Consider the following 26,751-nt stretch of genomic DNA (forward strand, 5'->3'; position numbering starts at 1 on the left):
GGTGGTGGTGGTGTGGTGAGACCTCCCTGCCCACGGGAAGAGCTTTGAATCCCCTGCGAATAAATAACAGGGAGATCTGCATGGCAGGAGCTGTCTTGTGTTTGTGGAGTTTCTTTGCCTGTCCTTGTGACCGGAGGGTCTGGTCAGGCAGGTGTTGTGCAGTGGTGTTTATCCCAGATAACGGCGTTATTTGAACTGGAACGTGCTGGTGGCAGGAGCTGAGGTCTGGCAGCACGTTGCCACCAGCGCTGCCTGCGCTCAGGGCTCTTGTGCCTCCACATTGAGTAAAACTACAACGTGCACAAATAAGGGAACGATGAGTGTGCTGAGCTCCTGCCTCTGCTGTAGCTACACTGGGTTTTGGGTTCTCCTTTGAAATCAGGTGAACAGGACATTCAATAATCTCCTATCCAGCTTTCTCTTCCCCTTCCAAAATCTGGTGTTCTGGTTGTGAGTAAGATCAGACTTTTCTTCCCCTTGCCATTTTCTGCTCTTCTTTTGATACTTGTTTAAACCTACATTGCCCAACCTTGCAGTAACTACCTAATTACATCTAATTTTTTCCCAGTGAATAATTAAAAATATTGAGCAGAATTGCAAAAGAAATAAAAACCTGGAAGCATCTCTATCCTTTGGGGAAGAAATTGACAGAACAGCATTTTCTGGGACTATTGTTTCTTTTAAAGACACAAAATTTGAAGCATTTGTTGACACTTTTCTATCAGCAGTAGACTCCCCACTCATCTGCAGGAAGCTGTAAGGGCAGTTGTTGGGTTGTTGGTGTGAGCAGGTGCAGTAATCGCATGAGCAAGATGAGGTTCTGTGCACAGGGTGTTTGAAATGCCTTGGAAATAATTTCTGCTGCCTTCTCCCTCACGTTCCCTAAAATTTTAGTATATGGGAAGGTTCTTCTGAGATGATTTCCAGCACACTTGACTTTGGTAGGTGGAGAAACAGTTTGAAATGAAAGAAGGTGGGAGGAACTGCTGGGTTACGCATTTTGCAGCATTAGGTGTGTATAAAAAAAGCCAATAGCACATGAATGAGAATCCTGCTTTTACAGGATACAAAATAAGCTTTTCCTCTGCATGAGGAGAATGAATCCTTCCTTAAAAGCAGCTTTTGAGTGCCTTTTATTGCTTGTTTATTACAGTGGTCTCCAGAGTGGGGTGAGCAGGAAGAAAATATTAGCGCTTCAGTAGTACAAGTGTATAATTCATAAATAAATAAATAACTATATTGGGGGTGCATGCTCAAACATTTATTTTTTTTCCTGATCAAAAAAACTTGGAATCCACTATGTAACTATTCTATCATGGAAATAAAACATGTCCTTGGTTTGGAAACCAAGGGGGTTCAGATGTGCAGCCAGGAAACAGGCTGCTGGGTTTAGATGTGAGAATGCTTCTCCCTTAATTGAAAGGGTGGTGTTTTTTACAAGTATCACAGTCAATGACTTGTCTTGAGCAGCTAATTAGTGCGATTATTCCACAGCTGCATTAGTTTCACCACAAAGGTTTTCTCTTGTTTTATCAAAAGGATCAGTGTCTCTGTGAATGTTTCAACCTGACAGGTCTTAAAGAGCAAGATGGTCCCGTCCCCTCCCTCCCTCCTTGCCCTCAAAATGTGTGCTCTGGCAAAGCAGAGTTTGACCTCTTGGGAGAGTAAACGTGGGTTCTCCGTTTCTGTTTCTGCTCTGAACTGTTTTCAACATCAGTCCTAAACAAAGCCAGAAAACTTCCAGCAGTTCTGACTTGGGTTGCCCAACACAAGTAGCTCTCCATGCCCACAGCCTCCAGACGAGACCTGGAAGGGCTGTTGGCTCCTGGACACCTTTGCCAGTTGTCCCCTCAGCATCTTGCAGGTGGCACCTAAACACTGGAGCTGGAGGTGGGGTTTTCAAGAGCAGTTTCCTCCTGGAGCAGGAGGGTTGCTGGCTTCCCCAGCCATGGCCCTGTATCACTGTAGCCTGATGAACCCTTTCCTTCCATGGGCTGACAGAATCAGCTGCAGCAGTCAGAATCAGAACCCAAATATCCTGAATTATTTGTGCCGTAGCTTTTCCTTATGTGGAGTCGTGTTTTCTTACCCACTTCCAACATCCTTCCCTCGAAGGATGCGCAGCTTGGTATTTAAATGCCCTAATTGTTCTGCCTTGTGCTACAGAAATATCTTAGAAATGGATTTTACTTCTGAGGGCCAACAAAATGATGGGTTGCTTCAGAAGGTGTCCTGCAGTCCATGGCACAGTCCCATGTTTTATCCCATGCTGTCTGGTAGGAAGCTCTGCTTGCCAATGGCTTAGTAATAGCTCTTGGGTGGTGAAGCAGTGCAGTGTGGTACACATTATAAAGTGTGACTGAAATGAAGCCATTATTGTTGTTTATTCTGCCTGTTGTTGTATCTCACTGTGCTAACAAGATGATGGTCGGCCTGAAGTGGGAGCTGTTTTTTTGTTTGGTTGTTTTTTTGTTGGGGTTTGTGTGGTGGTTTTTGTTTTGTTTTGTTTTTCTGGGCAGAGGAGGGGTCTGGTTTCTAGCCATGAAGAGTGTCTCCGCAAACAAATCCAACCCTGAGGTAGTATTTTACAGAAAATAACTGAACTTTATTATGTTGTGCCTTCATGGGAGACTTATCTATTTATTTTTGAGATAGATCATTCATCCTGGAATATTATCTATAACGATCATTAGCCTTAATACAGCCCTTTATTTCTTTTCAAAAAATAAGTAGGAATGCCTGCTGCTACCTATCAAAGCACTTGTTTTTCTTGTGGATGTTTGCTGTAAAAATTGAAACAGCAAGTAGCTCTTTACAGCTGGATGTTGGAAATGGTTGGCTGCAGTCAAGTTAAGGCAGCCTAATGTGGCCGCTAAGTACCTGAAGTAGGTCGGCTCCAAATTCCCCTTCGCGTGGTGCCGGCGTATCCTCACCCATCCCACCCCACGTTCTGGTGTAGTTCTTCAAGCTCCTACCGCTGGAGCCACGATCCTGCTTGTGGAAACTGAACTGTCTCTCTCTGGTCTTCCCACAGCAATTCCGAGCATCCTGGCGCTTCCAAGCCTCCCTTAAGCTCCTCCAGCATGACCTCACGAATCCTGCTACGACAGCAGCTCATGCGTGAGCAGATGCAGGAGCAGGAGCGTCGGGAGCAGCAGCAGAAGCAGCAAGCAGCCCAGTTCATGCAGCAGCGAGTACCCGTCAGCCAGACACCTGCCATCAACGTCAGCGTCCCCACCAGCCTGCCCCCTGCCACCCAGGTACCCATGGAGGTCCTCAAGGTACGCCAGTCTCTCTGCTCTTCTATTTCAGAGCTCTCGCTCATCTACATGTACTTTATTTAATTGGGACATGGTTATAGGGATTTTTGGCAAAGAAATTTTGCAAATAAGCTGCGCTTTGGCTTGATTCGCAGCTTTTATTTGGTGTCCTGGTAGCGAAGAATGGAAAAACTTTTTAAAAAAGTTTGTGTGACACTTGTTTTCTTTAAACTTTGAGATCTCGGCAGGGAGGTTTTGTTACAAAACTAATGTTTCCATCATTTTCTCTTTGGAAAACACCCATTTTTCTAGTACTTAGTTATTTTCAAAAAGAAGAAATTATTACTAGATATTCAAATCAGTATTTTGTTTTTTAAAAGAAAACAATGACATATTTTTGTAAAATAGAGTCAAAACTAATTACAAAAGAGCTCCACAGAAAGCCTTAATCTGAAATACGGGTGAGTTTCCAGCCTTTTGCAACAAGCCTTCATAATCCTTTTTTGCTTAAATGACTTGTTTGCTATTAGTAGCTTTGGATTCCTTGTCCTACTGGAAACTGTAGGAGCTTGTTAGTACCCTCTGTCAAAGGGGAGGTAGCTTGCTAATTACTTGGGGGAAAAACCTGAACAGCTATAAGAAAAGAAATAATTTCATGCACTGGGTAAGTCGAGTAAAGCGGTGTGAAATGCGTGAGAAAAAGAATACAAAATGTTTTGGAGAAACTTGCTGATTTTTTTCAATGAAAATAAAATTTTGGTTATTTTTGAATAGTTTCCTCTCTGTTACTGCTAAATCTTCTTGTTACCATCTGATGTTCAGTAACCACTGTCAGCCAGTAAAGCGTGTTCTTACCAGATAAGTTAAGTGAGCTTGGTTACAATACGCTTGTAGTTTATTCATCACTGTTTTGTATCAATGACACATATTCAAAGATTTAGTTTTAAAACAGACTTGTAGGATCAGGATTTTGAGGCCACCTGTGTGATGGGTTTATGGAGGTATTGTAGGGTGCTTTTATGTATTGAATCTGCATTTTGGTATTGTGTTGACAGTGCCAAAACTAATACTTAATTGGGACACCAGACACCATACTCAAGTATGGTCTGCGATCTAGGAGCTAAAAGGCAACAATTGAGTTGTGAATTTTTCATATGTGTTTGTATATATATATACATATGTATATACACACACACACATATATATTTAAATTAAAAATTAAATACGCTATACTTTGAGTGTGTATGCATGTGCCTAAATTAAAAATTAAACACGCTATACTTTGAGTGTGTATGCATGTGCCTATAGTAAGGAGTCCAGAATTGACTGGGAAGAGCTATTTTGTCTAACATCTGTGCACTATGCTTATGTAGAACAATTTGTTAAACTTGTTTCTAGGTTATGACATCCTAGTTATAATTCAGATCCAGCAGATGTGTAGGTGCCATGAAATATAGGGGGGTTTTTTGTTTGTAATGCGCTTAGTTAAACAAGCACATTAGATTTTTACATCCCTTCATCCTAATACGTTTTATTTAAACCTCTCTGAAAACCTGTAGGAAAATGTTTATTTTCTGATGCTGTTTTACCATGAAGGAAGGAGTGTAATGTCTTGAAGAAGTATTAGCAGTTGCCTATATTGTTCATTTTACAATTGTCTCTCTATATGAGAGAGGAGGGAAGGCAGCTCTTTATTTCTGAGAGACAAACTACAGAAGATGCTGCAGCTGAAAGGTGATGCTCAGTTATTACAAATGGAGTTATTAGGAGCTGGCTTGTCCTAGGATTTGTGTGGTGTAACCTGCTGGAGCATTGCTAGGGGACTTCACACAAAGGACTTGAACCTGAATCCTCATCCTTCAAGACTGCAAAAGAAGCATCTGTCCCCTTTTTCTTCCTGATGGAGAATGGTCCCCTGGAAAGAGGGAGGACACCTCCTCTGTGCTCATCTTTAACCCAAATGGCAATGTGTATGACCCTGTAGGGCAAAAAAAATTAAGAGAATGTATCCTTAGTTAGCTTGTAAATTAAAAGTAATAACTGGCAACAAGTGCCTTTTAGTGACAGAGAATTGTGCATTGAAGGTGATGGTTGTGGAAACATGAGCAAAATGATTCCTGTCTTCTCATCACCTGCGTTTACATAAGTAAACAATCAGAATTAGTAAAAACAAACATTCTTGGTCTCTGCCTGTGAGCGAAGAGAGACTGCTTTGCATAGTTTTGCTGCTTATGTTTTTGGTGGGGGGAAAGCAGCTAAAGAGTCATTCTTTTATCCTTACGGATAAACAGAACCAGTTTTGGAAAACAAAACAAAACCACCAAACAAAAGAAAAAGTTAGGACAAAATACCAGGTTGGAAGTCATGGTCTTGCTGAAAATTTACCACTGATATTTCAGGGAGAGTAGGATTTGGCTGAGAGGTTCATATAATTTTGTTAGAGTGTTTTGGTTTTTTTTTTTTTCTTTTTAAAATAGGTTATTTGGCACAAAAGATGAGATTAACAATAAATCAGGATCTTCCTGATGCCGATATGCTGACAGCCAGCTCTGCCTGCACTAACGCTGTACGAGTGACATCATTTCCCTGCAGCTGCTTTTTACACTTCAGTTGTTTTTTAGCTGTAGACAAATTTTCCATATGAGCTGTACAGAAATTTTAATTAGATAAATAGGGAACTAAGTTGGTAACTTTATTATCCAGATGGTCTGTATTTAGTGACCTTAAAGAATGAGATAGACAAAAGGGATTTTTACACTTTCAGAAATGTTAATCTGCAAGGCAACCTTCTAAAAGAGATCTTTTGGAATATTACTTCACGTAGAGATAAGACCAAATGTAGTAGCTGCTTTTGGTTTTTGTTTGTTTGGGAACTTAGCATCAAAAAACCTCACTCCAGCCTGTTCAATTTGTCAGCATTTTGTGTTTTTAGTTACGTTGTGTGACTTGCCCTTTCTCCCATATCTCCCATTGAGAGAAGGAGAATAATACTTGTATGTCTGAGGATGGTAGTTTGGAATGACAAGTTTAAAAAGAAGCCAAAGGTGTTAGTGAGCTTGGATTTTATATTTGTTTTCAAGAAATTGAAGATGTTCATTTAGAAACAATACAGAAAGAAAGAGGAATACTTACGAATCTATGTCACATTGCATAGGAATCTCCAAATGACGTAATGTGGTATGTGCAAGGCCATATGAATAAATGGGATTTCATTTTCTTGAGTAATGACTTCTTATTGCATCACTTCTCTGCCACGTAATGTCGCTTGGCAAGGTAGGAAATGACCTGGTGGAATTTAAATTTTGTGTTGCTTTGTGCAGTCTAATTAAGAGGTGGACTAGGAGTGGATCTAATGCACTTAAAACAGTATCTCTTAGTATCTAATAGCAAAAGGAAGATTTGTTATGGCTGTCAGTTATCCTGCAGAGCTGATGGGAGCTTCACAGGTGTACAGGCTGGTTTATCTTTAAGCACCTTCTCATCTCTCTCCTGTTGGTAGTTGAGGACAAACGCTACAGAGAGATGTCACAAGAGTTACTTTGCTTCTGCTGCAGTTCAGCTTCTTGTTCTGCCTTGGAAATAGGAACATTCAACTTAAAATGTTGATCATTGGAGTAGTTCCAAGCCATATCACTGTTGGATCAGGATCTGTTCCTGAGGTATGAAGTAAGTTTATATTTTTATTTAAAAGAGTTAACTTCTTTGCAAAGAGTTTGTCTTAAGATGTTTTCAGCAGGTTGTTTTATGGAGTAGCTTCTTCCACACGGGTGTATTTTGGTTCTGAATACTTGATTGGCATTCAGAAGCTGTTTTTGTTTTTGATTTCAGTTACTCTCTTGTCTTGTAGGACTCTTGTCTCTTGTAGGACTCCATATCTGTTGGAGCAGAAGCACCTCTGCAGATCTCAACTTTAGTATTCCAGAGCTGATGGATCTCTGGGACCTGGTTGCTGCATTTCTGTAAGCAAGGTTAGCCCAGGATTTGAGGAGGTTGTGCATCAGGTCCCTGCCTGTAGTCACTGAGACCTTATGATAGGTTAGTCCTTTTGCTCCTCAGTCATCCATTTGCAAAATATTACTGCTATTAATCCCAATCTTTGCAGATTTGAAATTGTTAAAGGTGGTGAAATCCTTGGCTATTAGAAATCAAGAGAATATGCTCTTGGTTTGTCTTGAAGCTGGTCTGTTAATCAGCTTCCCCTTAACTGTCTTGGACTTCATCTGTTACTGTCTTCCTGCCTGATATCACAGAATCAGCTTCGCTCCTGTAGTCCTAGCAGCTCTCTGTTGACAGTTATTTAGGGAACATCTCCTGTTGATGTGATAGAGTCGCTGGTTTCTGCTTTTCCTGTCTTTCATGCCCCACCTCACCTGTTCCCAGCCTCCTTTCCTACCAGGCAAATTGCAGGATTCTTGTGAAATGAGTGATCTCCTGCCTGCCAAGCTACTCCCTGCCTTTCTGACAGGCAGCGATAGATACCCTAACTTCATCTATAGGATGGTTTTCAATCTTCTACATCAGTCCAGACAGCTGATTTTAGAATTTTTTTGTTCAGCGAGCAGAAATGCTGACTTACATGACCAGAGTTTTATGTGATGTTCTTCTGGCATCTTCACCAAAGCTACGCTGTAGCAGTATGGGTATATAAAGTCACCACCCTTTACATGTTTTAAAGAGGCACAGAAGGACGAGAGATTCCATCATCTAAAATGTCCAGGAGGAAAAAAACCCCAAGGAATCAGTCTAAAAGCTGAAATTACCAGCCATCATGCCTTACCATCCTAAGCAAGGCTTCCAAGATCCTCTACTTATTTTTTGGATTAGTCTTTGAGAAGTTTTGCTGATAGAAGTAGTCAGACCTGAGATGTTGATTAAGGCTTGCCTTTGAGGATTGCTCTCTTCTATTATTATTATTATTTATTTATTTATTTATTTTTTAAATAAGTGCACTTGTATCCCAGTAGTCTTATTTACAGAATTTGCACTGGTCCAGAAAGTAAACTTATTGCAGAAATTTAGAGAAGTGGGCTGGGGGAGGAGTGGGGACTCACCTGCTTGCTCGTTGAGAGACATTACAAAAATTGAATTGCAGCTGTGCTGTATGGTTTGTATTGTTTTGCCCCATTTCTGGATAAAGTTTACTGTTCAGATCAAGCATAACACATTTCCCAAAGTACTATGGACGTGTTTCTGATGTGATGCACCAGGTCATGGCACAAGGGCTGATGGAAGCCTAAACTGGATGTGCTGGGGTGAAATGGTGTGGTCCATGTCCCAGTCTGCTAATGCTCCAGGGGATGCAGTTGGTTTACCTCCCCTTTCTCCTGAATGTTGTCCCATCAAATGAATAGCACAACAAGAAATCTGCTGGACTTCTCATGTCTCCTCCTCCCTCTGTGTCTGCCATTGGGGATTTAAGAATGTAACTTCCATTTGGCACAGATGCTGAGATGGGAGGTTTGCCTGAGGCAGCTCCGTGTGATGCTGCTGCAAAGCACAGCCTCGAGGGCTGGGGTGGGAACCTGCAGTGGGTCTTTCCTGCCTGAGCTGGTGTGTTCCTGCAGTGGTGCAGATGTCTTTTGCATGCTGCATAAATGCTTTACAGGTAATAAGATAAAAACACACCTCCTGACTAGGAGATGATATAACAGGTCCCTTTCAGGATGCTCACATCCATTTTATCCTTGTTTCCAGAGAGTGAGCAAACAGTTCCCTTGCTCTAGGGCATCTGGACAAGGTGGGTCCTGCTTTGGTGATGTGTAGCTTGAGATCCCTCCTCTCTGTGCTCCCATATAGTGCTTGCTAATATGTCAGCTCGCCCCAAAGCGCAGTGCCTATGTACAAACATACATATGGAAATATAGACTAAAACCACATTTTTAATATTTGTTATTAACAGATCGCTGATCGTGTATTTGCATACAATAGTGCTTAGAATGTGCTGGGTAGTTTAAAATTTATCTGCCACTAGGGACCCCACTTAGGGTTCCTCTTGCTGCACTGCCTAGGTCTTCATGGTAGGTGTTAACTGTTCTTTTGGTGCTAGAAATACAGCTCTTCACTGTATTGTCACTGTGGCCTCTCTTCTTTCACCTGGCGTCCTAAACAAGCTGAAACCTCTTCTTTTCAAAGCCTAGAACCAGGTACTGCTTACTGGATTTCCTCTCTTCTAACCTTATTATTGCAAGAGCTTTTTCCACATCTCATATGGTGGCCTGATCACTACTGATATCAGAGCAGTTCTGTTCATCTCTTCCTTGATGCCATCCTGGCTATTGCTGTAGTTCATGTTCATCTTTTCCTCTTAGAGCAGCCTTTTCCATGTCTACAGGAGTGCAGCTTGTGCTGCTTGGGACGGTGCAGGCGACCAGGCTGGCCTCTTGCCTTCACCCTCATGTCATTGTTCATTCAGATTTTAAATGCGCCACCACGATAAGCTCTTTGCATCAGCTACCCTGTATTTCTTCATTTTTGAAATGCCAAGCATGCCTTCTGAGTGATGTTAATGACTGTGGACATATATTAAAAAGAAAAAAAAAAAACCTCCTCTTAGTCCTTTTCCAATGTGCTTGTTCCAGAGAGTGACCTGTGGTGCTGAGGCAGTCCTGCCTGGCAGGGAAAGCTGTGCAGATAGCAATAGTGTTCTTGGTGTAATAATTACCATAAAACTTCATTGTATAGGGGACTTATCTCATGGTTCTGAAGAACAGGAACAATGGGAGGTCAAGATAAACGTGTGGTAGCATCTGCTACAGCAAATGTGTGTTTGAGGACACACTTATCTGATTAAAAGTTAATTTAATCTAACCTGACAATGGTAGATCGTAGTGTGTGCTGGTATGTTAAGTAAGCGTGGCGTGTATTTGCAACTGAGAACTTAAACAAGCGATTTGCCAGACCCAGCCCTGGTAAACTACAAGTAGAATATATAAACTAAGGTTACTTACACTCAATGACTCTGGTATATGTAACTTAAGCCTACAGCAAATTCTTCATAAAGAAAAACTTGCATTTAACTACAGAAGCACTAAAGTCTGCCTTGTCTCCTAAGTCTTCATGTAAGTAAAAGTATCTCTCAGGCCTTAAATCTTTTGCTTGCTTAGTGGGTTGAAAGCTATTCCAAAACAAGCACTGGTGCTTGATGTCTGTGGTTAGTAATAGAGGTAAAATGTAAACTCTTGCTTAACACCTAGGTTATTAGACATTAAAAATGCATGGAATTCAAGGGGGCAACATACCTCTGTGTCCAAGCATCTGACTGCTTGGCTGCTGGTGCAAAACATTGCTTTCACCCTTTGTCCCAAATGTCCTTTTCCTATTGATGCAAGTACGTGTGTTGCTTAGCTCTTGAGAGGAACGCTGGTGCTGATGAAGATGTCTGATCTTTCCATCTTGGCTCTTCAGCTCTGGTCACTGTGGCACAAAATACAGCTCCCAAAAGTTGTGAGATGAGCTGTGCTGCTGCTGAATTGTGCTGCTGGGGGACTAGGGTATTTCCTGGACAAATGATGCTGTGAGCAGAGTGCCCAGGTAACTGAGCAGAGTGGGAAGGTAGCTGAGACACTGCTTCTTATCACAGAGCTGTTGCCTCGCAAGTTCACAGTAGTTACTTGGTAGTTTGAAATAACATTTTTGACATGGAGGAAATAAGGATATATTCACACAAAATGATATAGGCATCTGGAGGTCTAAGCTCTGATCACCTTTTAGAAGGTTCTTGGTGGTTTATACCCTAGTTGGTGGTCTTGAGCATTTGCTGTCCTCCCACTGACATGATAACATCCACGAAGTTAAGGAGAACTTGCTAAGTTTGTTCTATTACGGCTTCAAAGCACTTTGGTTTGGTTTTGTTTTATTAATGGTCTAGACATACCATCTGATGGCTGAGTTACGAGACCTTGGGAACATGGTGGTTTGCCACGTGTCAGTGGCTGTTTTGAACCTGCAGAAGATGAGTTAATCTTCCTAAAGATATGTAGATGCCTGTAGTTGTGCGTATTAAAAGCATTGATCAGGCTCTGCAGCCTACCAGCTCACAGGTTTTAACACCTTGTATGAAGTTCTTTTTCAGTCAACATTAATTTAAAAAACGCCTCATTCCACTTTCTTGGTTGAGCCAAGGACGTTTGAGGAGCTTGAGTGCTGGTCATTGCAGTGATATTTGTCGAGTCCATGGTTTAATTCGGCATTAATAGTACCTGGAGCCACACGCGGTGCTGGAGAGCGGGGGACTTGGGTGGGGGTCTAGGGAGGCCTCTGCTGACACCTTTGATAGATGTTAAATTTTAACTGTGAAAATTTAGATCTGCTTAAAGTAATCTTTTGGTATTACGTATACTCGCAAATATTTCAGTTCTTCAGCTAGTTTGGCAGCATTATTCTCTGAGATGCTGAACCTGCGTAGTGAATGAATTCAAATTGACAAGCTGGAGACATTCCTGCCATTCAAGTGAGGCTTAAGGAATTTCTTATTGGCTAAATTACAAATATGTAGCATTTTGCCCAGCACTGCATGGCAGTTTCAACCTGCCTGACTGTGACAAGATTAGCACTTTTCCTCCCCTCCCCAGCAGTAATTTTTTTTTTTTTAAGATTAGATTAAGAAGTACCAGGCAGAGATGCAAAAAGCTTGAAAGAGTAAAAACCAACCTTACCTTGAATGATTCTGTCTGTCATTGGATTGGTTCCTTAATTAGCCCCATGTCCTTTAACCTCTTGAGAAATAAGTAAGGGATAAATTTGGGGATAAAGACAAAGACGCCTGGAGATTTACCACACACCGCTAGGTAATTCATCAAGGAATGTTGGTAATTAGCCCTGCCTCTTTCCTTTCTGGCTCATTTAATAAAACTGGTTGATTTAAAATAATGCCTGCTGGTTCATTATCAACTACTTTAAGAGCCAAGTTATGAACTTGAAACAAAAAACAGTATTGTGTTGTCTGTAAAGGACCTGGCAAGTGTGTTTTGTTTTGTTTTTTAAAATAAATTATTCATTCCCATCATCAGTCTCCCCAACTTGATAATTAAATATTACTTTGTTTGGATTACAATTTGGCTTTTTGGGTGTATTTATTTCTAGTGTCTACGACTGAGAGGCAGAGAGGAGGAAAATAAATCCAAGATCTTGAAGAGGTACATGTCAGACTGTGTTAAGAAAGCATGGCCTGATGGAATTCAGCTGAATACGGACTTTACAATGGTAGTAGTCGTCCAGTTGAGGAAATGGGGAACTGCTTTAACCCTTTATCTCTCAGAAATGAGTGCCAGCTACTTGTCTTGTTCTTTGAGCAAAATGATCCATTTTAGTAACGCATCTCTTCAGTGCTTGTAGGAGAAGTTTGTCCCTGAATTGAGGACAGAACTCATCTGGTTTCTGTTTACTTAGGAAAATATTCATGCAGCATGCTTTCTTTTTCTTTCTAGATAGGAATAGCATTACTCAGAAATTAAATGAGAGGATCAGGCTAGAACTGGATCAATACACTGCTGCATTTGCACTCTTCTGGGAGAAACTCTCTGTACAGCAGCATCCAGTTTGAATTTGTTACATCAAGAGTTGCTGGCCAGCAGATCTGGTTAGGTTTGTTTGTCTGACTGAAAGAATTAAGTTACTATTACTGTAAATCTTCCTTTAATAATTAATGTCAGACTTGAATTGCAACACTTCTGAAACTGTTGTGGGCTAGAGGAAAAGCCCGCTTTTCCTGTGGGCTGTGCTAGCCTTCCGCTTATGGTAGGCTTGCCAGATCTTGAACCCTTTAGAAGACTTTTTCTGAACCTCTTCTAACTCGTCAGTATTGTTTGGGGCAGAATCAGAGACAGTGTTTCAGTGCAAATAAGAAGAACCATCCTCCTCACTCATCTTCCATACATCCCCTTTGCATCCCCTGGGATAAGTGCTCATACTGGGGGAGCTTCTATTTGTTACTTGCTGCTATGACCCAGCAAAAGCATGTGTCTGCTTTTATATGCTTGGCAGATTGGTAAATTAAAAAACGAAAACAAAACCCAAAAATCTTATGGCCTTTGTGGGAATATTACTCTGCCAGTCTTTAGTTCTCAGCAATTCTTTTGTCACCAACTACAAAAATAACTTGTTGCCCCCAAACACTTGAAGAGAGAGCACTTGGGGTATTGGGGTAACAGCTCAACCCAGCAGGTTATCACTAGAAGATCTTTCCACTGAATGCCAGTTACCAACTTGCTTATTATTTCGAGACTTGTTAATAAACTTTTATAGTTAAAACTGACTTAGAACTCGATATGTCTTTTTCCAGCTTGTAATGATGTGGAGAAGAAAATTGAGTATCTTCTAAAAAACAAAACAAAACCCAAACAAAAACCACCCAACCAAACAAAAATAAACCCCAATAACAAACACAACTCTTCATAATATCAGTGTTATTGTAAAGTTAAGATGTCCACGCCAGATTAATAGTTTGGGGTTCTCACATAATATTATATTTTTAACATACTGAAACAATCTTTTGTTATGGACCTCTGAGGCTTAGTGACCTTGACTTTGCTGAATATCAATAGTTGAAGTTCCAGCTAGTTCTTTGAAAATTCTCAGGTAATTTACACAATTCAAGAAGATTTTTTAATTTTATTTTTTTTTCCCCAACTTGATAATGAGCAGCATGCATTTCAACATCAGTATTACAGTAACCAAACAAGTACACAAAGTGCTCGGAAGCACTGAAAATCATTCAGGTGTCATTCATTGCGTTGCATTTCCATAATCTCTCAGCAGATGGCACGATGGTTTCCAAGAGTGTCTGTATTTCTGAGGAACACTCTCAGCTGCTGGTGAAGTTGGCTTTCTAGAGTCTAGACTGTTCCTTTCACCCATGAAAACTAATACTCAGATGCTAAAAACTTCTGATACATTATTCTAATCCTGTTGTTTGCTTCGGTTATTGTATTTTATTTTCACCAACTAATGCCCCAGAGGTACCTTTAAGCCATTAACCAGTTAAATGCTGTAGGTAATAGTTATTACATGCAAAACCCAATTACTGCTAGAAAGTCTCTGAAAGGCAGGTTGCCTCTCTTAAATAAACCTGCTGCTGGTGTCCAGTAGAAGTAATAAACCTATTCAGCATGTAAGATGAGAGTGCTAAAAAAGTTTAAGTGATAAAACTGGAGCATGTTTTCTGTTTAACGTTCTCTATCCTCAAACCTATATAAGACACAACTGTATTGTGTTAAATTATATCTCCCTTCCTGCTTTGTGCTACAAATCCTGATTTTTGCAGACAATGTGAGCTAGTGAAAGAAAAATAATTTGAAGAAATGTGTGATGACTTTCTGGAAAAAAAAAATAGTGAATATTACTGTATTTCTAAATTAACGTGGTTTACACAACCCAGAAGCCATGAGCTGCTTTCAGGCAACCCACCTACTTGAAGTCGTGTCTTCTGACAACAGCATTTTTGTTTCCAGCTTGGCTGGAATCTGTGTCCTATCTCCAAATGAACACATTGACATCATGTCTTGTGTGTTTAAAGAAACCAATGTTTCAAAAAGCTCTTCTTCTGTCTTGGGGCGATGTACTCCTTATATCTATCCATCTGTCTTCTCCTTTAGAATGCGGCGAGCGTCAGATCTCCTTGCCAAAACGCGTCACAGGCCATGAGTGCTATGGATGCTGGAGGTACAGCAGTGTTGGGAGCCGTTGCTGGAGCTGAGCTTGGAGTCTCAGCAGCAGTCAGGCACCTAAGCACCTTTAAAAGGTCTGAGCCTGAGGGTTCATTGCTGCAAGCTCCAGAAAATCCTAAGAGTGAGCTTCAGAGTATTTTTCCCTACTTGTCTAACACTGATGTTTCTTCTTCTTTCTGAGTTACAATGAAAGGCCTTGCCAGGAAACTGCTATATTAAAATATACCAGTAGCTGTATCAAACTAGAAGTTATTCTGACCTGGAATCAAAAATAATTTATGAATTTGAGAGGGAGTCTGTATGTCAAGAGAGGTGAATCAAAGCTTGTATTTCTGGCTTCCTTCCTAAAAATCACCAGGAAGTTCCTGGTTGACACCATCAACATTCAGTTTGTGGACTTAATGGTTGGCTATGAATTAAAACTTTCTGTTCTTTCAGAGGAAAATATAAACAGGCAACTAAAATAAAAGATCTTTTTTAAAAAAGAAGTGTAGAAAACAGCCTGTCTGGCAAGTCTTTATAAAGGTCCTGTGAAAGACCTGTCGGCAGCACACTTAACCTTGTCTTGAAGATGACTCCTTCTACCTACCTAGGGCTGTGACTGCTCTCCAGTTGTGTTTTTTCTTTATGCAGGTGGATTTTTTTTATTTTTTAATTTTTTTCTTCTGGGTTTGGGGAGCCCTAGCTACAAGTGGGGATATTCTCAGGAAAGACTTACTCCAGTTTACGAGTATCGGCAATCCAGAGAGCCATTGCCCTTAACCAGCATCGCTGTCCTGATAGCAGCTGACTGATAAACCTGGTTTTGGCCAGACAGCTTGTTTTTGCTGGGGGGCAGAGCTGCTTTCAGTGCTGCTACAGCCTCGTGGGAAGTAAGGCTGTTCTGGTGAAGCAACTAGCATTTCAAGAACTACTTTAAAGTTAATTCCTGCCTTGTTAAACAATGCTTTAAAGTTAATTCTTGTCTTGTTAAATAGAAAATTCTGAGAAGTGAAACTTCTGTTTAAAAAAATATGGCAATCATCTATATTATCATAACTTACTAATTAAAAAGTTGTCCTTTGAGCAGTCTAATAGTATTTTACTGTAGTATTAATTTTACTATTTTATAGTTCTGCTTCCTATCTCCCACCAAAACTATATACTTCTGAAATACCATGATAGCCTGGTCTCAAAGAAACAATTTGTCAGGGAAGGAGTAAAATGACCTTGAATGAGTCAGCACTTGTGTGTAGCAATTGTAAGCTTTCTATCCTCTTGGCTTTCTAAAAGGAAATGAATTCTGGACCACAGGCACCATTCATTGCACGGCAGTTAATGGGCTCCATTCACATGAAAGTTCATATATTCCTCAAGGGTTCAGTCCTGTATGCTGTGTAAAAGGAAAAATAGTATTTAATCATGCTACTGTGGCTTTTCAAAAGAGTTTATCCTTTTCTAATGTACATTGGCTTTTTGAGGGAAGAAAAGTGATGCCTTCTGCTCTAGAGTGCTGCCTGTTCAAGAAGTGGTGGCTCTATGTGAAGTGCCACTTCCTACATGGGTAACAGTTCAGAATTGCCTTCTGCCTTTCCCTGCAGTGTTTAATGTAGGTAATGAGGGGAAAACTTCCAGCCAGGGCTTCTGTGTCTTCCCAGGATTTATCCTAAGAATACCTTTCTCTTTGAACTTGCACCTTCTCCAAGAAAATGTGTTAATTCTATTTATCTGCTGTGGCCAAAAGTGGCAGGCTGCGAGGACTGAGTCAGATCTTGATGGCTCAGTGTGATCTGAGCACACAGTGTCTAGACTCTCCGCTTGGGATGCGGAGTGAGGAATGTGCTGATGGCTGTGGGATCCAGGGAATAACGACTGATAACTATTGGAACACAGTTAATCCAGCTTTGCATTTTCTTCTCCAGTAGCTGCAATTCCAGGTAGCATTGCCTGAATAGCTATTGCTACCAGCTGTATGTAAGCAAAAGGCCACCAGATGGGGTAAGGCAGAAGCAGCTTTTGCTGTTACTCAGTTAATTCCTTATTTGTGCCCTCTTTTCTTTTTTTGAGTATTTTTTTGAGTACAGTTCCATGATACACTGACTGTTGCAGCAAAGGGGGCTAATGTCCCTTGCAGCCCTGGTAGCTGTTACCCTCATGGTTGCACCCATACATCCCTTAGTGGGGCTACACTTAAAAATTCTGTGGGACTTCTGCAGCAGTTTGAGATTTAAAACAAGGCCTGCTTTTGGAAAAGTGATTTTTAAATTTTATTTTATTTTATTTTATTTTATTTTATTTTATTTTATTTTATTTTATTTTATTTTAAAGTCAGCTTAGTGTGTTTGATTGCATGGGTCAGTGTAGCCATGCAAACAGCTGTACCTGGTAACTGAGGGTAAGAGTGATGCTGATGTGGTAGGGCAAGAAGAAGCAGCTGGACATCAGCACTGGCACCTTCTCAAACCAGCTCTGCCTTTAGTGTGGAGCAGCAACGCGCTTTTGAAGTCAATTCCCAGTTGCCCCCATTTATTACATGTTAGCTTATTTTTGCCCAGTGCTGTTAATGAGTACTAATTACATTCTTGTCGGAGGAAATTAAACAAGAAGACCTCATGTTCTCCAGCCACTACTGGGAGTACAGTCTGTGAGAGCAGACTAGAGCCAGTCTGACATCAGCAGCTCGACATGCATATAGTGTTCTGATCCTTTCCCCTCCAGGGTCCCACGTCTTGCACCGCTCTGCTTGAGGATGCACAGGTAGCTGTGGTGTCTTTGAGACCCGCTGCAACTATATCTCCCATTGTCAAAACCCAACTGTTTGCTCTTGTGGAGGTACTGGAATCTCCTCTGGCTCCTAGCAGATGTTAAAAAGAAACCAAACTTTAACTTTTCCTCTGTTCAAACTTTATTTCATTTAAAACAGGTCCTGTTCAGTATGAGCTTAGTTGCATTTTTGAAGCATTAAGAACTCTAACAATATTTATTTTATCCTGTAAAGTAGTGGTATGCTAAACTGTGTTTATACTTGAGATTTTTGAAAGGATGGGGAAGGTAGGGAAAATTGAGTTAGGATCTACTTACTCCACATCTAATCTCTAATTACCTCCACCTGACTTTAACATCTAGTTGCCTTGAATTGTGTTACATTCCCATACTATTTCTTGGGTAACTAAAACTTTGTGTATGATATCAGTCAGTGAGGAGAGGTATGTTGTAAAATACCTGTCAAGTTTATATTTTTTCAGTGTTAAAAGGAGATGCATTATTTTTTACATAAATATGGCTTCAGTGGAACATACTACGCCTACTTCCCCTTGTGAACATAGTTCTGTTCTTGCAGTAGCATTTGAAGGGTTACATTAGTGTGGGTCAAGTGCGGTTTAAAATAGGATTCTTTGGAGACTAAGCCTGGAGGCCCTGAATTTCTTTCTCAAAAGACGTTTTGATCTTCTGACAAAACAGTTACTTCTGAATTTCTTGACAATTCTTATTTGCGACTAACCTTTGGAGAACTAGAATGATAACACACACTCTTCTTTGTGCTTTGTGAATGTGCCTCTCCTGGTGGGTTGCTAGCTTGTGCTTTTTTGAAGTTCAGATGAAATCATTGAAAAGAGTTTTCTGTAAGCTGTTTGGGAAGGTGGAATTCGTCTGGTGTCATGTAAAAAAATGTGACTCTAGTCCTACAGAAAGAGCCGTAACCGCAACCTTGGTAGGACTCCATGCATTAGAGAATCAAGAGCTTGTAGTCCCTTGCAGGCTGGAGGTCTTTATATGTGCTCACATGCTGAAAATGTGGCTGTGCCAGGGTATGTGCATGAGCTGGAAGAGCATCACAGCAGAAGTTTAGACCATCTTTTTATATAACCTCTTTTTCACAGTCTTTAAGTGTTCATGATAATGAACATGCTTATGCAATATCTGTTGAAGTAATGTTCCTGACTGCAGTTTTTTGTTACAACTGCAATATAAACAGGGCTTCTGATACCTAACTTGGTTTTTAACAAAGGTTTCACCAGTTCAGGTGATGGTCCTGCAAGCACCCCATCCTCTGGGCCTGGTCAGGGGACAAGAGCTGCTCACCTCACAGTGTAACTAATTATTTGCCTACCATTTGTGAAATAACATGAGGAGAAGGGTTTTCGACAGCTCATCTCTGGAAGACATGGAGGGGCAGGTGTGGAGAAGGTTACAAAAATGACTGAGTGGCTGGATGTTGTTTTTTTAGTATAAAATAGATCGTGATGCTATGTCTCTATGTATGTAAGGCCCGAGATCTTAAAAGGGCTGAAATGTTGGCATCCTTGTTTAATAAATGAGCCAAGGCTAGTCCTGTTTTTTTCTGGGAGCCAGACGATAGCTACTGTCTGACTGTTGTGGGAGTAAGATCAAGGGGTGTAGAGGTGAGGTCATGCAACCTAATGGCTATTTGCCTTAAATATGTCTTTGTGTTGCAGAAGTATTACGACAGCATTCCTTGAGCTAAGAAATAACTAAAACACTTAAGTTTCATTGTGGTTTCTGGGTTTAAAATTAGAGTGAAATAAACATACTTAATTTCTTACTGTTGTTACCTTTAATTTTTTGTGGCGACTGTGATGTCTGCTGTAGCACCTTCTTTGTGAGTGAGATGTCAGGAAATAAAAGATGTCATGTTGCTTAATGGAAGTGTTGGATATAAGCACTCTAGTCCCTAGGAAGATCCACCACCATTCAAAAGTAACCTTGACACCGTTGGCTTTCAGTTGTGATGCTCTATGGCATTAATTCAGCCCACTGGGTTAATTCTCCTTCAGAGTGGTGTCTTGCCACCCTGTGCAAGGAGTGTACCCACCTTTGTGGTTTGCCAAAGTCCCCCTGAAAAATCCCAATTCTGGTATTTAGCAAAATGCTTCAGATCGTAGCCAGTTGAGTTTGCATGAAGGTGACTTGGATTATCTTACATTAGAGAACATGATGATCAAGCACTCCAAGGTACTGAAACTGTTTTATTACAACTCAGTAGGTTTTAATACAGCCATAAATAACATCACAGCTCGTTGAGCAGAAGGATAAAAATCAAGCAGTTCAGTGGTAAGCCAGCTTGCATTTCCTTCACTTAAGTCAGCGATTTATTATTATTTTAGGCTGTGTCTAATGATCATATTAGTAGTGTGAATAAAATTAATGTATCTAGACTGTTTTATTCTTCTGCTTATTCAAGCCTTCCATATTGGGGCTGACATGAGACATCATCAGCTATAGTCAAAGTGGTATAGAGCCCAGCTAAGTCTTTCTAATTTTTTATTAACTGTGACATGTAGGAGCTCAGGGCATGTTAACAGCGTAAAACTGTTTTGAATTAACAAAATCTTCATTCTCTTGCTAACTTCTCGTGGTGCTGTATATTTGTCGTAAAGCAGATAGCCTCAAAACAGGCATGTTCCAGAACAAGTGTCCTTTGTGCTGTAGCCAGTGTTGCCAAGTGGTTTGTTAAAATAAATGGTCCTTTTGAAATTACTGTCACTCTTATTTTTGGACACTTGAAAAGTTTTGGTAGGAAGGCTTTTCAGTAGATGCACAGACCACGCTGTTCCAGCACACGCTGTGTGGCACTGGTTGGGTTTGGTGTATTTGTTTTTTGGTTTCCCATTTGGGTTGTGATTAGTGGCATGTTCTTGATATGTGCTTTGTAAGTGACCTTGAGAGCACGCTGCCAACCTTGCAGTCCCCATGTAATTATGTGAACAATGAGTGTAGCAGTCTTTCACCTAGGTCATTTTTAGACAAGTATGCAACAAGTGTGGGTGTCTTTAGACAAGATGTAGAGGTTAGACTAGATGACCTTTAAAGGTCCCTTCCAACCCAAACTATTCCATGATGTCCTTCTGATGCGTGCCTCCAAAGTGGGGAGTTTTTTTTTTTCCTTGAACATAATAATCCAAGGGTTGCATTTGAGTTTACAAGTAGTTTTTCTTTAAAAAAGAGAAGGAACCAACTGTTCCTGTTTGTGGCTTTTGGGTGTTTGATATGTTTTGATCTAGTACCATCTTTACATCTCTCCCTATCTAGTATTCCAGTGCTGAATGTTGAAATTTTGTAAATAAATACTTCAGCAGCCCACAGGCAATATTCTGAGCACCAATTCTTTCTCACAAGCTAGCATTGTGGATTTAAAAGACTTTTAAATCAAACTCACTTCTTGCTTAGCCCCAAAATGCCGAAGATTACATTCCTCAACATTTGAAGTTATCTTGGCTCAAAACTGTGTCTCATATGCTTGCTCTAAAATCGAGCAACCTTTCACAAACCTCATAGTGACAAATGAGACCAGTGTTGATGGTATGGGGTTTGAAAATTTATGAAAGTAATAGGTTGGGTTTTTTTCCCTTTCTTATACTTTTTATTTACAGTTTGCACAAAATAACCTATTTTAGCTTAAATTTCAACAGTGTTGCATGACACATGTTCAGACAAATCCATGCAAGGGCAAAGTAGGTTTACTGCATTAAGATCTGCTCTTGGCATGGAAACTCGAAGCTTCTTGAATGTTATTTATTGAAGTCTGGACAAGCAAACAACCTGTCCTGTTCTGTGTATGGGAACTCCATGTCTCTAGGAAGTTAATAATAGAGATTTTTATTTTAAAGTCACCGTGTGCTGTCTCTCCTGTTTTAATCTTGGCTTTGGTTTCTTTTTACTCAACATCTTGTATAAAGCTGATTTCTGTTTTCTCCTTTGTTCATTTTCTATGCAAGATGCCATTAGTTTTACCTAGTCCAATTCGCATTCTTAGCAGTTGACAAATGAGCAACCTGAATAAAACCAGGTGTGGAGAAGGATGCCTCTTCTCACCTGTGGAAGCTACCTTCTCAGAGTGTTGCAGCACTTGAGGGAAAACTCATGTTCCTCTTTTTGTGTAGCAAAGTACATGCTGTCTCGAGTGTGGGCTCTAGAAATATACCCTGAATCACTAAATCCTTTGCACATGTGAAGCTTGATATGATTTAAGTAGTAGTCTGACATGTCAAGGACCTGCTGGGAAGAAGGGTTGGTATTCTGCACTTCTTCCTTGCCATGGAAAATGCAGTAGAGTGAAGTCATTAAGACACCAGTTTTTCCAGCAGACTTGCAGTGAACCAGAGACCTGGAAGTGAAATAACACTGTGGTGCAGGTCTAGCAGGGGTTACTGAGAGCTGGAATGGTGGCTGGATTAGTAACCCCTGTGCAATGTAACTGATAGTCTTGCTCAGGCTCTAACTACGTGACTGCAAGTCAAAGCTGGCACTGGCTACCAGCGTGCTTGGCAACCTTAGGAGGAAGTTAAGGTTGGACAAATACTTTTACCTTTCTAAAGTGACTCTTTCAAGTCAATAGTGAACTGCGTTTGAGTGGTCTGCTAAATCTTGTGTTGGTGTTGCCTGGGCTGTAGGAAGGGCAGATAATTGTGCCTGGGCTATGAAAGGCTTTGCAAGGGGAAGTTGGGAGCAGAGATGGCTTCAGACCATCTGTACTGGCTTTGGGCAGCTGAAATGTCTGTAGTCCTATGACTGCTCCCTCTTGAGTTCGTATCCCTACGCCAGGTCTTGCAAGCCAGCTTTTGGAAGCAACTTTATGTATATCTCTGACAGTTCCTGTAAGGAGGAGTCATTTGTGTCCTACTGTGAGCAATCTCAAACCCTCTAGCACCGATGAAAGTGCTGCCCAGCTTCCTTACGAGAGAGAAGGATGGCAGAAGTGGACGTAAATATGAGGTGCTTGAATTAAGCTTTTTACCGTGGCAGGATGATAATTCAAATTTGCCTGTCAGATGCAGTTGTGTGGCTGATATTGTTGCCTGTTAGTCATAAAATATTAACGCTCTGAAGCACCTGGGGTAGGTGAAATCATAGCAAAAGATTTGTGTCTGACATTTTATGGAGTCAATTACTTGTCTGTCCTAAAGTGTTCCAGTGCTTTTTGGTATCTTCTCAGTAACTGTAGAAAATAAAAATTTATGGCATGCGTGTTAGGAAGTAAACAGCTGAAATGTTGGTTTCCTAACAAAAAAAATGCAGGAGTTCAAAGAGCTGAATCCTGTCTGAAATCCACACTTGTGGAATGGCAGCTAGCATGCCACTAACCTGCAAATTACATCAATTCCTGTCGCCTTAAGCAAATTTGGCTAACCTCTATTTCATTTCCTTAGATACTGTTGTCATGTGCTTCTGTAGCTAAAGCACAGTTTTTAAATACTAATCCACAAAAACTTTGTTCTTTTTGTCTGCTTCGTGTCTTTCCCTTGGATAAAAAGTCACGTTACGCAGAGGAATTTTTGGTGATGGGCAAAACAACCCCTAGTTGTATAAATGATGTTCGTTCTGTACAATGTGCCTTTTCTTTTTCATAACTGTTTGTGCTTGAAGATGACTGTTGGATCCACTAAGACTGCAAAATCATGATGCTGGATCTTAAGTAACTTTCTAGTACCTGTCTTGGTTTTCAAGTTCAGAGGGGTTTTTTGATGAGTTAAGTAACCGGGGAGTTTTACTGTGCTAACCGATGTTGTTGGCTATGTCTTGAGGTAAGACATTGGAATCAGCTCATCCTGCCTGTCATTTCCCAGTCAATAAAATAACTCTTCACTTTTTTCCTGCTCTTGGATATTCTGGTCAGTGTTCTCCTGGCCATTCTTCCTGGGTTATGGACTAAAAGAAAGAGAAGCAAATATGATCTAGAAAAGAATGGAGGGAAGGGGAGAAGGGTGGTTGGAGAAGTTACTGAATACATTTATCTATTACTAAATTCACAGTGGCTCTATGGGGAGTGATGTATCACAACCCAATCAATGTAATTTTGAATACATTTCAAACGAGGTAGCTGCTTCATCTTGGAGGACTAGAAAGGTTTCAGAAAGCAAGAGAACCAAACTTATTATGTGAAGCTTCTTCAAACCACTGACATCCTTGGGGGGAAAAATGTGATGCCATTGCTTAATGTTTGAATGCTGCATGTGGGAGAATGTCTCTGAGAATGAGTTAAGCCATTGTCTTGCTGGTTATTTGGATTGCTCCGAGTTGGGTGGTAGGTTCTTCCTGGCATTACAATGAAACCCATGGTCAATATTTTAATTAAATAATTGAAGGGTTTTTTTTATGGTCTTTAGGATTTCCAGGCTTAGTGGATCAAGCTGTGGTGAATATGACTTGTAGAAACTTGAACCTGGATTAGAAAACTTCAGGAGAATAAATCACTCTTATGCAAGAAGCACTAATTGATTATCTTTCTCATATGTCATTCACCTCAGACTTTTTCTTTTTTTCCTCTTTCCTTAGCCTGAAAGGATAGACACCTATTTATACAGCCTTCTGATTTTATGCAAAGTCTTAGAAAACAAGGAGTTGCTGCTGCTGTTGGTTTTTTATCCTTGAAAGTGATGGGTTGAAGCAGCTTTAAAAAGGAGCTTTGAAGCCCTGGACTAGCGTGTTGAACAGACTTTCTACTGCAGTGGACCCAAGTGAAGCCTGTAGCCCTTTGAAAACACTTCAGTGGATGTGGTTTTGTATCGTTTTTCTTTGGGTACCATTAATTGTTAAATGAGACAGAATTTTAACCTTTCTTAAAAATCCCATGACATTTAGCTGTCTAGGCAACAAAAAGTTCTATTGAACCAAGAAAACTGACCAAAAAGTATTTTATTTGTAATTATAAACTGTAAGTCCTAAGGCAATTTACTTGAAACAAATGGTCTTTTTAATTTTTTTTTTAAAAAAGGGGGGGGGGGGGAGAAAAAAATAAATAAAAGAAAGTCGGGGTGGGGGAAAAAGTCTTCCTCCCCCTCAGTTAGCTGTCCTCTGTAAACCTCTGGTATGTCCCTGTGCCCAAGCCTATCTCTGCTTTAATGAAGCTTTAAGTGGTTTGGCTTTACTTTCACAGGAAGATTCAGTGATGTTGTTGGTGAGAATAATCTCCTTCTGTGTGGCTTGGGGAATGGGAACATGCTCCTTCCCAGCTTGTAGGGGCCAGGGAAGTGGGGCAGCCCAGAGCTGCTGGCATCGTGATGGCCTTTTGTCACTTGTGTTGAACCAACAGAAGATTTAGGGCATCTTCCACTTTGCATTCACAGGTCTCCATTGCTGAACTCCATGTCCTGGTTCTTAGCAATTTGCTTTTTGCTAGGAAACGAGTGTTGTGTCCCGTAAGCTCAAATGGGAGGAGGAGAGCAGGGGAAGCTGTGTTGGCTGCACAAATGGCTTCCTCTGAGCAGCTGGGCCTGAGCGTGACAGGCCGAGCATGGCGTGCCAGCTCTGGGCAGGACCATGATGAGTCCCCGGCGCTGTGGTTGCCTTTGCCAGAGGGGATGAGACAGATGGGGGTGTGATATCTGCCATGAAAGAAGGAGGAGATGAAACTTGGGGAAGACCAAGACATGACAAAGGAAGTCCTGGGGCCAGGAGGCGGCTGGGCCGGGAGACTTGTGCAGTCGGGGTCCCAGCGGTGGGACATGGTCGCTGTCTGCAGAGTGGACAGGTCCTGCTCCGACATTGGGGTTTCACTCGTGGCTAGTTCAGAACTGCCTTTGTTCTCCTTAAATTCATTTCATGTTTTGTTCCTGGTGGTTTTTCTACTTGGCCCGGTTGCCTTTTCTTCACTCCATGTGAATGTTATGGGAGCGTGAGTAAACCAGTAGTAGTCTGGACATCTGCAAAAGTTCTGGTGATGAAATTGCATGTTACATTGTTCAGTAGTTACAGGAAAGAGCACAAGTGAGTAAAACGACTATTAAGTGCTTCTGCATTTTATAACTTTGGTATTTTGTGGTGGGTTTTCTTTTGTTTTATTTTTATAATGCGGCACCTAAGACTGTTCATACAAAATTATTCTGTGATCACACTGAAATAGATCAATTTTTTTTCACATTTCTTACTAGATGGTAAGAGAAGTTTGAAAGCAGTGGTACCTGGAGATATGACAAGTGACACACTGTGATTTTTAAGTAGTAAATGAGATGGCAAAACCAATAAGCAGTGTTCCACCTTGAAGAAATACTCTTAACATAAGATATGCTAGGTTTGTGCTTGCTTCCTTCAGTTAACCATTTCAAACAAATCAAACCCATGTAAGTACATAAATAACACAGGCCAGCTACCTTAGCCTAGTTACCTTCATCCAGGAGTTCTGGTGAGTCAAAGCTTGATCCTGCACTAATCACCTTCCAGCTACGGTTGGACTTGCATCATCTTAAAGCTTTTTTCCAAACCTAAATAATTCTGTGATTCTATGAACTTGAAGCTTTCCTAGAGGTTGATTGGAAGTAAAGCCGCAGCTAATTACTATTTGGGGTTTTTTCTATTCTGTTAGAAGTTCCCCGTTATTTTAATCATTAGCCATTTAGTTTCTGGATTATGCTGTGCACAACACATTGACCAAGCCAATGGGCTTCCCTGCCCTGTGCCTGCCCAAGTGTGAACTCTCCTGTATGCCTCTACAGAAGGGATTTGGTCCATGCATACCACTGGGAGCAGGGTTGAATTGCTCTGTTGCCACATAGCACTGTTCCAAGTTCTTGCCATCATTAGCAAGTTATTAGTAAATTAACTCTTAGTGATTCCCAGCAAGACTTGACAGGAGGAGCAAGTATCAGAAGTGTTGTTTCAATTGCTTGTATTGGCTTCATACAGGGGAACTATTTGAGCCACATGCTTTGTGCTTAAGCACACAGCTATGCTTTGTGTTTAAATTCCAGAGCCCCCGATCACCTTAACAGGAAACATTTTTAGTTTTTGAAATTGAAGGAATTGTGTGGGTCTACTCAGGAGCCCTGTCACTGATGTGTAATACAATACAAGGATTTTGAAGAATGTAGTCTGAAGTACACCTAAAATTCCTG

At 40.8% G+C, this 26,751-nt stretch overlaps 1 protein-coding gene across 3 annotated transcripts in view; it reads left to right on the forward strand.

Annotated features, from left to right (window-relative positions):
* Positions 1-2,954: 2,954 nt before the first annotated feature.
* The window catches only part of MITF (melanocyte inducing transcription factor), a 47,136-nt gene continuing 23,339 nt past the window's right edge, over positions 2,955-26,751 (forward strand). Inside the window, exon 1 of one of the 3 annotated variants that reach the window (XM_010174045.2) lies at positions 2,955-3,281. In XM_010174045.2, coding sequence (XP_010172347.1) covers positions 3,084-3,281 — 198 coding nt within the window. In that variant the 5' untranslated portion in view covers positions 2,955-3,083. The remainder of the gene's footprint in view (positions 3,282-26,751) is intronic. The other 2 variants (XM_029086507.1, XM_010174044.1) reach the window with 2 other exon arrangements.

This window comes from Antrostomus carolinensis, unplaced genomic scaffold (genome assembly GCF_000700745.2).
Source record: "Antrostomus carolinensis isolate BGI_N321 unplaced genomic scaffold, ASM70074v2 scaffold20178, whole genome shotgun sequence".
NCBI classification, from domain to species: domain Eukaryota; kingdom Metazoa; phylum Chordata; class Aves; order Caprimulgiformes; family Caprimulgidae; genus Antrostomus; species Antrostomus carolinensis.